Consider the following 12,615-nt stretch of genomic DNA (forward strand, 5'->3'; position numbering starts at 1 on the left):
CCTGGTAATTCAGGGACTGCAAAATTCCTTCCGCTAAACTATAAAATAACGTTGTCAGGCCAAGAAAATCCTATTAAGATATTTTCTTATTTTAACCTCATTTTAATTTTGAAGTCATCTGTCAGTAGTGTCAGTCAAAATCACAAATTTGAGTTTAGGAACTTTTCGAAATTTGGTGACATTTGAGTTATTTGACATACTTTTTACGATTGGCATCCGTGTACTAAAGATGCTTGGTTGATGAAAATGGCAGGTGTTGTTAGTAACGATGTTTGGAAAAATTGGGATAAAACGGGAAAAAATGAATTGTAAGTGTTGAAATAAATAACATAAAATCGATTGAACGATTGCATTATGAAATTTTCGTAAAACATTGTGCTTTTTGTTTTGAAAAGTATGAACAACGGTAAATACATTGAGCACACTGCATTGTTGATTTTACACTAATAACTAATGTGTCTAATAAAAATGATGTACAATACGCCAATTTCTTCTTGTTTCAGCGTGAAGTTGTGTATCCAGTTGTTAAAAGATGAAACTAAGTCACCAGTTTTTGACAAATCTGGGAAAGTTTCAAGTATCATAACCAACATAAATGCATTGATCGATAAGGGACTTAAGGGACAATTGAAAGTGGAAGCTGTTGTATCCACTCTTCAAGAGCTTGTGGTAAGTTGTAATACTAGCAAATGAACATGATTAACCTCCAGAATGTGAATATTTGTAGACATTACATCCTGACATACCTTCAATAATATTAGATGTATTAAGCATAACTGATGCATCATGTATACCAGATAATAGTAATGAAGACTCAAAAGAAAGAAGTAATCTGTGTTATATTATCAAAGAATGTGAAAAGGTTTATAAAAATCTTGTTAAAAATTGTTGGTTATTAAGTAGTAAATTTGTAGCTCCTTTCTGATCAACTGTTGAAAGAACGCTTGGAAATTGACAGTTTACAAGAAGTAGGGATTCTCAAAAATAAGACGTTTTATTCAAAGTTTATTAAAGTTAAAACAAAACTATAGTAAGTACCTCAGCTAGTACATTTGCACAATTGTCAAAAAAATTAATTGTGAAGAGTAAAATTAGTTTTGTCAATGTGCTAAATTATTAGCTTCATAAGACTGTCTCATTTTAAACCTTTGAGATTTTGAATGAGGCAAACATGTCCACAATTGTCCAGATTTAGCATTGACAGTTTTATTTGAATTTTATAGTAAAAAAAAATATACTGGGTGTTATGGAAGTCCACATAATAAAATCACCAGTAGAACTCTTTAAAATAAACGCTTTTTACATATTGATCTTTTTTTAATTATTTTTTTTTTTTACATTTGTGTAACCTCTAATTTGACACTTCCCTCATGGGATAATCATGATTTGAAATGAAAGAGCGAGTGAAAAGCTTTTTTGCGATAAAAACTTAAAAGTTTTTTTTTCGTTTTTCATTTGAGTATTTAATTGAGTAATTTTTTTTTCGTAATTCGTTATCTCTGGATATCAATGAGCGGGTATGAATTTTAGCGTTCAAATTATATTTAACTCTGTTTTGGAGAATTTGCGGAAAAAAATATAAATAAAAAAAATGTTCATTTTAACGAGTCCTATTGGTGATTAAATTTATTACGTGGACTTTCATAACACCCGGTATACATAAATGATAAGTCTGGAACAAGTTGTGTGCAAGGCTTCCATCAAGTATTTTAATTTTTTAGTTATAAGCAGCGGAAGTTTAATTTATTCCGTGAAGAATGTGAAGGTTTTGCTAAACTGCAAACTGAACTGAACCAAGAATTCAGTGAAAACATCAGTCATGAAAATGTGCTAGATATTGTTCAATCACTTATTGGTTGTTTTAATTTAGATCCAAACAGAGTTTTGGATATAATTCTTGAAAGTTTTGAAAACAAACCAAAAGATGCCAAGTTATTTGTTCCTCTAATATGTTCGTATATGAAAGATCCAAAAATCGTGAGTGAAGTTTTAGCTTCAAAATTTACATTCTTGAGAAATAGTGAAACTAGTGTACCTCGATCTTTGTACATATTGACGGCACAGTTGCTGCAGCATAGTATCATATCACTAGATGATATCTATCTATGGGTAAATATTGTAATATCAATTGAAGAACCAGTTGTAATGTAGTTTTTAGTTAACGCCTGAAGATAAAGTAATGTACAAAGAGTGTGAAAAAGCTATGAGAGATGCAAAAGAGTATGTTCGTAAATTACAAATAATATCCATCAATAATAAAGAAAAGGAAGAAGCACCTGAAGAACCAGAAAATTTAACTGAGAAGTACAATTCAAATCAAAAATTAGGACTGTGTGAAGCTTTGTTGTTGATAGGCGATTGGGAAAACGCAAAAAATTTAATTACCAGATTACCTGAACACTATGCATTATCATTCCAACCAATTGCATTAGCTCTTTGTAATTTATTACATTATATAATCGAACCTGTGTATAGAGAGTAAGTTGCAACGATTTTACAAGTACGATTTCTATTAAATAATTTATAGATTTTGTAAACTGGGACCAAAAATCAAAGGCAAACCTATTCCACGTCACGAAAATCCGCTTAGTCCTAAACAGGCAACAACGTTTTTAGAACTTCGGGACTACGCGATACCAATGTTAACAACTCTAGGGGCTTCACTACGTTTTGATCCTGTTTTAATGTATAAAGTAATAAGAATAGCTAAAGCGGCGTTAACTTCATACGGGATTGAGTCTTCAAAGTCCCCTTGCCCCAACGGCGACACCATATATTACGACATTTTAACTCTATTGGACTCGACAATTTTATCGTCTTTGTCATATATGGATTGTAACTGTTGCATAGCGGAAGAAGTGTGGACCGTTCTAAAACTTTATCCATATCAAAATCGATATTGTCTCTATAGCAGGTGGAAAAATGAGACTTACTCCCTCTATCCTGATTTGTTACGAAAGAGGGGAGATTCAGAAAAGCAAATAAAAAACATAATGAAGCGTGTCAGTAAAGAGAACATCAAGCCAGTGGGAAGATTGATTGGAAAGCTCACACATTGTTCGCCTGGATTTTTGTTTGATTATATTTTGTTGCAAATTCAAGTTTACAGTAACTTAATACATCCTGTCGTTGATTCTTTAAAATATCTAACGAGTTTATCATACGACGTTTTGGGATTTTGTCTAGTTGAATGTTTAGCAAATGCCGACAAAAAACGAGTAAAACACGACAGCACGTCGATCTCGAGTTGGTTGCAAAGTCTTTCTAGTTTTTGTGGGGCAGTTTATAAAAAATACATCATAGAACTGACGGGGCTGTTGCAATACGTCGCCAATCAATTAAAAGCGCAGAAAAGGTAAACGAAACAATAAAGAAAGAAAAACAATTTCTACCTGTCGATTTTAGTTTGGACTTGTTGATTTTGAAGGAAGTAGTTCAGAAAATGGCGGGAGTTGAAGCTGCTGAAGACTTGACCATGGAGCAAGTTAATGCGATGGCTGGAGGTGAACTTTTGAAAGCTGAGGTAATAGCAACAATCACTTAAATGTTTTGTTCTACTCGATTTTGTGCAGGCCGGTTATTTGAGTCAAGTCCGTAACACGAAGAAGTCGTCATTGCGGCTGAAAGAAGCAATGTCCGATCATAATCTAGCTGTCGCATTGTGTTTGTTAATGGCGCAACAGAACTACTGTGTTGTTTATAGGGAGACTCAAAAAAATCATTTGAAATTAGTTGGTAAATTGGCCGACCAGTGCCAGGATACATTAGTGCAATTTGGAACGTTCCTGGGATCGTCACTTTCTGTTGATGAATACGTTAATAAGCTTCCGACAATACAGAGTATGCTCTTGGACTATCACATCCCAAACGAGGTGGCGTTCTTTTTGGCGCGACCGATGTTTAATCACGCCATAAATGTAAGTATCCATTAAATACTTAAGGCGGCAAAATAAATTCTGCTACAAAAATGTAGTTAAGAGTGTTACAGCGACAACTGCCAGCTTACCAATTAGTATTTGAAATTATTATAGTTATAAAATGTTATGTCTGTAAACTCAGACAGTTAGTTACGCATTATTAACAACCAATCGACCTAAAAAGAAATTAATATGAAAATGAAATTGAAAGCAAAAAGTGAATAAGTACATAACGCACCATTATTCCTATTCTAAAAATAAACCAAATCTTGCACCATAAAAAGTCAAGCCTAACAATAGTGTTGTAAAAGAAAAATAATTCGACTCGCTTTATATTGATTGATCTGTAAAATTTAAATGAGTGCTCACGCGTTTCTTCCCTCTGTTTTTTGTAGATAAAATATGACCAATTGCGTAAATCTGATCCCAATTACAAAAAACTTTCCACAAACGTAAAAAATCAGAAATACTTCGAAGCAGTGAACGAAGTGATGGAACCCATTCATAAATCAATAATTCCCCTTCATCCCGTAAAAATCTGGGAGGACATTTCGCCCCAATTTCTCACAACATTCTGGTCTTTAACGATGTATGATCTTTATGTACCTGATGAAACGTACCAACAAGTGATAACGAAGACGCGTCAGCAATCTTTAGCCACGATGGAGTCTAGTAACAACAATAAAGGCAAAAAAGAGCAAGAACGCTACGTAACGTTAGTGGAGAAATTACAAGACGAGAAGAAAAAACAACACGAACACGTCGAAAAAGTGATGTACCGATTAAGACAAGAGAAAGACAGTTGGTTTTTGTCTAGATCGGCCAAGTCGGCTAAAAACGAAACAATCACTAGATTTTTGCAATTGTGTCTTTTCCCTCGATGTACTTTTACGTCTATCGATGCCGTATATTGTGCTAAATTTGTTCACGTGATTCACATGCTTAAGACGCCTAATTTTTCGACGCTGCTGTGTTACGACAGGGTAAGTAGTTGTCAGTTTTTTGAGCGTCGATTTACTGTCTCCATTTTTATTCAGCTGTTTTGCGACGTGACGTACTCGATTACTTCGTGTAGCGAAAACGAAGCGATGCGTTACGGACGGTTCTTGTATGCCATGCTTGAAACTGTGATGCGTTGGCACAAATCGAAAGAGCTTTTCGACAGGGAATGTGCTAATTATCCAGGTTTTGTTACCAAATACCGTTTGAACAATCAACACGCCGACAATTTGGATAACGTTGGTTACGAGAATTACAGACACGTTTGCCACAAGTGGCATTACAAACTAGCCAAAGCCATGGTGACATGTCTGGACTCGAAAGATTACGTACAAATCAGAAATTCTTTGATTATCTTGATTAAGATCATTCCATTTTTCCCCGTGTTGCAAAAGGTCGGTCAGTTTATTGAGAAACGGATAGAGAAGGTCAGAGATGAAGAGAAAAATAACAGACAGGACTTGTTCACTTTGTCCAGTAGTTATTTGGGATTGCTAAAGCAGAGGATCATGAGTGGGCATATGGTGAAAGAAAGCGACTTTCACATTTTGGTTGAAAAGGAAAAGGTGTGTCTGTAAGATATTTTGTGTAATTAAGACTGATAACTTCGGTTTTAGGTTATGAAAAGCCACGAGAGTAAGAATGAGTCCAATTCAAACAAGCATAATGGCGAAGTTAAAGGTAACCGTTTTTGTTTTATGAATATTTAAAAAATTATAAAACGATAGTTTGATCGAATTTTTTACTGCGTTTAGTAATGATTATTTTTTATTGTATTATGTTTTCTTGGCATTAAATAAAGGTGTCTTTTTTCCAGAAGACAGCATCAAAGAAAAAGTTGACAAAAAAATCAAAGTGGAAGATTTGAAAGTGGTGTCAAGAACATCTCAAGGTTCCCAAGGTTCTGGCGATTATAACACGTAAATACATAAAGTAGTACCTTTACGATTTTTTTTAAATTATTTGGTTTTACAGTTGGGAAAGAGTATACAAAGAGGAGCCCAGAGAAAAACACAGAAGAGAAGAAAAACGCGATGATTTCGAAAAAGAACGAGAGAGAGAAAAGCGCAGAGAACGCAAGGAAGAAAAGTTGGCAAAGCAGGAAGAAAGACAATACAGAGTAATTTTTGTAAATTTGTTTGTTTGATATTTACTGTATCGGTTGAATTCCAGGATGAGAGATACACAGAAATCAGTCCTAAAGACGAAATGCGCTATTCGAGTGACAGACAAGTGGATAGATATTATGACGAAAGAGGGGGTGGTCATTACTACAGGGAAGTCCGTGATGAAAGGGAAATCGGGTTGACCGGGAGTAACAATGGATCGAGTAGTATGGGAAGACACAGTCAAGAACCCGAGACCGATAGAGGTAAAGAACTTGATAATTGAGCTCTGTAAAATTTTGACCGTGTTTAATTTGATTCCTCAGATGTAAAAAGAAGAAAAATGGATAGTTCTTCTTTGAAGGTTAGTATCGGAGTGACGTAACAACGATGCAGATTTCAGGGTTCGAACACCCACTCTGGTATTTTCTTTGTCCGACACTGGGAGATTGGGCTGAAATTGTCATAACCGTGCCGTAAAAGTGTAAAATCTGTCGCAAAAGTGTTTTAGACTCGAGTGTTTTGTGTGTATGAGAAACTTTTCCCTGTTTCAATGGTCGCCAACAAGTTCTGCACGAGTTTTTGTTTTTGAACACGGGGTCCCACACAGTAGTCATTCCGTCCATTTTCTAACAATTCACTATCAAATTTGACGGAAATAAAGTAAAACGACTTCGTCGCAAATCATCATCTCTGTCACGCCAGTAAATTCAAAGTTAACGAGAGATAAAGAAATTACGCATTACACGAGAAAGTTTGGCGTACGTACCGTTGTCAAATCTCAAATACTGAATGGAGGATTAGTCGGAAATTCAGATCTGTCCACCTATATTTTCAACGTTAGGATTGTCTCAAGAAGTCCGTTTCGTAAATAGACGATAATCCTCGCTAGTTGCAAACAGTATAAATCATCAATGGAATGGAATCATCGTGGAAGATTATGAAATGAATGCGTCTACCATGGGTTGAGAATATTAGAAATGGAGAAAGCAAACGGGGGAGCCGGTTTTGTGGATGCTTGCGTCTGTCCAAGGGCCATGAAGATCCGTTAATGTTTAAGTGTCGAAAGTGACAATTGTGTAAGGGACAGTCTGCAATCAGCCCAATCTTCCATTTTGTTAATAATTTTGGGAAGGGATCCAGTTACAGGTAGGTCTCGGATTGAATAGGGATTTACTCAGACACGTGCAGGTCCTTTATGAATTACATTCTTTAAATAATTTTATTTCAATCGAAACGTGCTTTTCAATCGAATGTATTTGCTTGAATTGATTTTGCAAGTGTACCAGTTTTCATGTTTTGCACGTTTCTTTTAATTTTTTTTTATAATAGAATAAGTTTTAAGTTGTTTAATTTTGCTTCATTGTTTTTGACCATTTTATAGTTTGGAAAATTTTCAGTTCCTTCGATTACTTTCAGATTGTGAAGTTTATTTCATTATTATTATAATCCTTCGTTTGAGGTATTTGTTATATTGTTTATTTTGTGTATTTTGTATTAAAAATCCTAATGAACTAATACACAATGACAATGCTATCATTAATTACAACTGTAAAATATTGTGTTATCCCAAATCTGTGGTGACTCATTTTCTACGTTTTTGTTTTTTTCGTTTCGAGTGTCTCGATTGCATGACGACTCAAAGAATAAATCATCGATTAAAAATTGTCAGGTGATATGGAACTGCAATAATTAAGTTGATAAGAAAAATTCTGTGAAATCTGTTAGGTAATTGTACATGAAATTTCATGTTTACTATTTATCCTGATTTAAATAGAAACTTATATCACCCAGCTGTCAAAGATAAAAAAAATGTGTTTAGATAAAACTCGGTGATGAAACATTCGAGGACTTGTAGTATAAAATTCTATTTTACATATTCTAATCTCTATTAATTTCAGTACACCAAAAATTTAATCATTTATGCAAATGGCATTATGAAAGATCAATGAAAAGGTGTTCAGTTTTGTTAATAATTTGATCAACTCGTAGCATCTTTGCTACGTACTCGTCTGCCCACAGAAAAAAGATAATTGCATCCAAAGTTCTAACATCAAAAATAGTAGAAAAACGGTGCTTTGCACAATTATTTGTTGTTTTTTTATTTTGAAAATATTAATTTATTATACGAGTTTTATAAGACACCATTTTGTCGCACGCGTTTTTTAGAGCAAACAAGTGCGCCAAATGGCTTATAAAACGAGTATGATACAATATTTTTTCTATTTTGCCCCTTAAATTTTAAAAAAGTTCAAAACAATGCTAGGAAAATTATATTTGGCAAATATAAGGGTTGGTAACGCTGGTAAATAGACGAACAATTGTAAATTTTGAATTTAAAGTGTAGTGAAGTGCAGTGATCACGTATTTAGTAACAACTCACTATGAGTCACTGCCAACATTAAAAATTTAAGTAAATGTTCCTGAAACGCGTATCGAACAGAGCTCCTTTTCGAAACCCGTTTGAGTATTATTCTGACTGTGTTATAGGTGCAAAATAGAAAAACGAATAATACGGTCTTGTAAGGTGTTTTGGAAACATATTGAAATTAAAGGAAGGTTGAAAAAACGTAACTTTTTTTTGTCATATTGATCAACAAATTTGCCGTGATCAATAATTTTCACAACCGTATCTCAGTAATATTAGACTAAGAAAAGTCGTATTTAATAATCAATAAATAATCATTTTATAACTAAAAAATATCGTTTAACGTAAGTCATTAATTTGTAAAACAACTGAGGGTTATATAATGGATGTTGGTACCACTTTAAAAAAATAAGATGTACGTCTTTTTCAAGTGACGTTTTACTAACAGCTTCGTCAACGCTGTAAAAGTAGTAAATAAGCAAATAATAAAAGTTTGCATTTTGTCAGAGCTTACACAGAGTGTTGTGGAAGTCCACGTAATAAATTAATCATCAATAGAACTCTTTAAAATAAACATTTTTTACATGTTGATCTTTTTTGTTCGATTTTTTTTTTACATTTTTCAAACCCCTAATTTGACACTTCGCTCATGAGATAATATTGTGTGGTAAAAACTTTACAGTTTTTTGAAGACAAAACGACCGCTGTTCTAATACTCCCTAACAGTTTTTACTGTTTTTCATTCGAGTATTTTAATCGAGTAATTCTTTTTTCGTTCTTCGTTATTAATGGATGATGCACACGTTCAAATTATATTTAATTTTAACTCTAGAAAAATTTACAGGAAAAATGATAATTTATTTTAACGACTCCTATTGGTGGTTGTGGACTTCCATAACACATGGTATAGTAAAAATGTAAGTTTGTTTTTTCGTTAAGTGACCGACTGTTGATTTTTATTTTCTTATCCTAACCCAAAATTTTGTTTTGTAAAATTTAAGTAATAAAAGAAAATAATATTTAGCTAATGACTAGAGAAATTCAATAAATTGTGATAAGCAAGAAAGTTCAACTTCTCATTTAGAGGTTTTTTTTACAAAAATATGCTAATTTGTGTTAAAACCAAACTGACTGTACGCATGTTAAATGTTTAAATTGGAAAATATGGAAAATAATTTTTATTTTTAGCGTGGACAGCAGTGATACATCGCTAAACGCATGTGCATAAAGTATCCACATATTTTACGGCTGCATATTAAAATACTGTCTAGGTGGTTAATATATTTTTTTAATTTCCATACCTCGCATTCCATTTGGTTGTTTATCTGGGCATTAAGACTTCAAAACAACTTACTCTAATTGGTCATATCCTTTTAAAATTTCAGATAATTCGTAAACAAATGATTTTAGATACCACTACCTGCAGACATTTTCAACTACCATAATAGTAAAATCATTAATGTTTTTTTTTTTTCACTGAATATAAAACTAAATTTGTTGCGATCATTTATTTTATGTTTTTACGTGAGTTGGAAAGTTTGTGTTTGACATGAAAGCTTTTTTAATATGTTTAAGTTGCTTTTGAAACTTTTTCCATTGTCTTCATTGACAAAACCATAAATAGGTCACAGGTTTCGGTATTTGATTGCCTGCAATAAATTAATATTTTTTCCTAATTACCTGTTGGAAAAGTGGATGGATTTGCTGCGTTAAGTCCAGGAAAAAGAAGTCATCTCCCGACAATCCCCCAGATCTGATAAGTGTTGGCTTTGTTATTTAGTAGAAGGAACCCTATAAGAAGACAAGCGAAATCAGCTGCAGGATGAAATGAAGAATGTCAGAGAAAAAAATGACCGTAGTTGGGAAAATACGTTATTTTATTGTAGCTTTCATCAGAATCAGCTGAAACACCGTGACTTTTTTAAAACAATAAAGACAAAGGGAAGATGGAATTATTTAGACGAATGTAATTTAAGGAAAATCTCCCGTGCACGTTCACATGGACGCCTAAACTACCTAACGATCCATTAATTTATTATAAACTATAGAGATTTAATTGGTATTGTGCCAAAAAGCAAGTCGAGTTGACAGCTAGTACAAAGCAAGCGCAACCGGAGGCTGCTATTGTGCAACACTGTTTCAACCCGCACGTCTAATGCAGTACCCCTGGTTGTCTGCAGAGTTCGAAACATGAAGAGAGGAAGCTTCAACAACAACTCGATTACATGTTAGAGAAGACGGACAAAAAAGAACGATCCGGCAAAGCGAAAGAGAAACGGGAAAAACTGAGCGACGAGGAAAAAGAGCTTAGGAAAGAGAGAAAGTTGGGCAGAAAAAGGGTAAACTGGAACATTCACAAAGAACGTAATATGTATTAAATTAAAAATTCAGCAGGATCGTACAGAAGAAGCGCTCCAGGTTGAAATGAAAAGGCGAAGGGAAGAGGAGAAAGGTAATTTGGCATCGTGATTGGTCCGATTGGTCTTAATTGATTTGTTAACAGCGGCGAAATTGTCACACCAAAATGGAGAAATTATGGAACCCGTCCATCAAAGAGAAAAACATCATCGCTCGAGGGTAACTGATAGGTTTTTGTGTCGCGTTTTATATTAGTAATTTTAAACGTTTAGGACTTGTCGCCATACCCAAGGGAAAGGTCGCACGACGACAGAATGGAGTTGAGAGAAAAACAATATCCTTTTTACAGACAATTTTAGCCATGCTTGTGGTCTTTTTGTTACACCTTCATTTGTAACTGTTATTTATTAAATTTCTTCACACTTTTTAGTTTGTCTTTTTTCCGTTTTGTTCTCATAAAGGTTTATTTCATTTCAATGCATGTCCAATCTATGATAGTTTTTTCCTTAATGATGCTTACCAGAAGAAGTGCCGAAAATAAGAGGAGATGATAATTTTTTTAAGAATGCGGTGTATTTAATATTATTTTTTAGTAATTTCTTAAGATGTATTAAATATGGAATGTACGTTACTGATGTGATTTGTAGAATATAAAATATGATTCAAAAGTAAAAATGGTTGTGATACATTATTACACACCCATCAACTTCCACCCATGCTCCTCATCCTTTCAACCACTTGTATTGGTTAAATTGTTCTGATATATCGTGGAAAATAAAACGCTTGCTACATTTTAGAGGCACTTTATTCCACAAAATATGAAAAATGTACAATAATATGTAAATTTAATATAAATATATAAATCTATTAAGTACTAATTTGGCCCTGTTTGACTAGGATTAGGCACACAGTATTGTTTTCATATAAAAAAAGTTAATATAAACAAAAACGTAATAATCACATCCTTGTTATCTTAGAAAATATCTTTGGCAAAACAAATGTAGTAATAATTGTTGATTTTTTGGAGCAATCTCTTAACTCATATCACTGTACGAAACATAACCTTACAAACTATACATACATACATTCTTCTAACTTTGGTACTCATATTTGCTCTCAGTCACAAATCTTTTAATTTTACTTTTTTCTTGTTTCCGCGATTTCGCGGTCAAAAGTGGTTTTAAATCAGGTATAATACTACTTCCATTACTTTCACTATGGCATTTCCTTTGGTGCTTTTTTAACAAGAAATTTCGTGTAAATGTAGAATCACAGCTTTGACATCGGAAAGGGCGCTCCCCAGTGTGAATCAAAGTGTGTCTCTTTAAGTCAGTTGGCCAACCAAATTTTTTAGAACAGTAGGTACATTGATATTTTCGAACTTTATCTTCCATTTTTGTTTCATCTGCCATTGTGACCAGACAGAATTTAATTGGATTAACGTCTTCAACGCCCGAATCGCTTTCTACATCTGAATCTGCTTTTTTTCGAAAATTAATGGGATATAGATCTGGCAGCTTCTTAGGGGTCATTGGCTTCTCTTTATTCATTGAGTTGATGAGACAATTTGATGCGTGTAAAGCGAAATGTTGTAGTAATGCGGCTGCTGACTTGAATTCGCTTTTACATTCTGAACAAGTTAAATCTGAAACAGCCCTAGTCGCAAAAACACAAATCAAAAAGTTCTAATTTACTCACCCTGCAGCGCCTGCATTACTGCAAGAATCGAGGTTAAGTAAAGGCCTGTGAATCACTGCATTTTTAATGCGGTTTCAACAACACTTCTTGCGGAAGATCATATTTATTTGTTTTTTTTGCTTTTCGATGATTCAGTATGACGTTAGGTAGACATTTCTCGTCATGTTAC

The 12,615-nt window shown here is 33.7% G+C and overlaps 2 protein-coding genes across 6 annotated transcripts; one reads left to right on the top strand and one right to left on the bottom strand.

The window, feature by feature from the left end:
* The first annotated feature begins 150 nt into the window (after window positions 1-150).
* Window positions 151-11,423, top strand: tho2 (THO complex subunit 2-like protein). 5 transcript variants are annotated; one of them, XM_069051316.1, is made up of 21 exons: window positions 151-308; window positions 504-669; window positions 728-862; window positions 915-1,030; window positions 1,722-2,109; window positions 2,159-2,478; window positions 2,528-3,355; window positions 3,406-3,523; window positions 3,573-3,917; window positions 4,313-4,900; window positions 4,955-5,482; window positions 5,534-5,597; window positions 5,734-5,836; window positions 5,892-6,036; window positions 6,090-6,288; window positions 6,349-6,386; window positions 10,571-10,729; window positions 10,782-10,842; window positions 10,894-10,967; window positions 11,021-11,082; window positions 11,269-11,423. In XM_069051316.1, exons 1-21 carry the CDS (start codon window positions 241-243, stop codon window positions 11,297-11,299), a joined length of 4,536 nt encoding a protein of 1,511 aa, XP_068907417.1. In that variant the 5' UTR covers window positions 151-240; the 3' UTR covers window positions 11,300-11,423. The 5 variants fall into 5 exon arrangements, 4 of the variants coding, with proteins under 4 accessions (XP_068907417.1, XP_068907418.1, XP_068907419.1 ...); XM_069051317.1 differs by having other exon boundaries at window positions 10,785-10,842; XM_069051318.1 differs by having other exon boundaries at window positions 5,737-5,836.
* A 112-nt stretch (window positions 11,424-11,535) lies between these two features.
* LOC138133414 (zinc finger protein 784-like) lies at window positions 11,536-12,588 on the bottom strand. Its single transcript, XM_069051322.1, has 2 exons — window positions 12,447-12,588; window positions 11,536-12,393 (listed from the first exon to the last, which is right to left on the bottom strand). Exons 1-2 carry the CDS (start codon window positions 12,460-12,462, stop codon window positions 11,840-11,842), a joined length of 570 nt encoding a protein of 189 aa, XP_068907423.1. The 5' UTR covers window positions 12,463-12,588; the 3' UTR covers window positions 11,536-11,839.
* Window positions 12,589-12,615: the final 27 nt, after the last annotated feature.

Source organism: Tenebrio molitor, chromosome 6 (assembly GCF_963966145.1).
Source record: "Tenebrio molitor chromosome 6, icTenMoli1.1, whole genome shotgun sequence".
Taxonomy (NCBI): domain Eukaryota; kingdom Metazoa; phylum Arthropoda; class Insecta; order Coleoptera; family Tenebrionidae; genus Tenebrio; species Tenebrio molitor.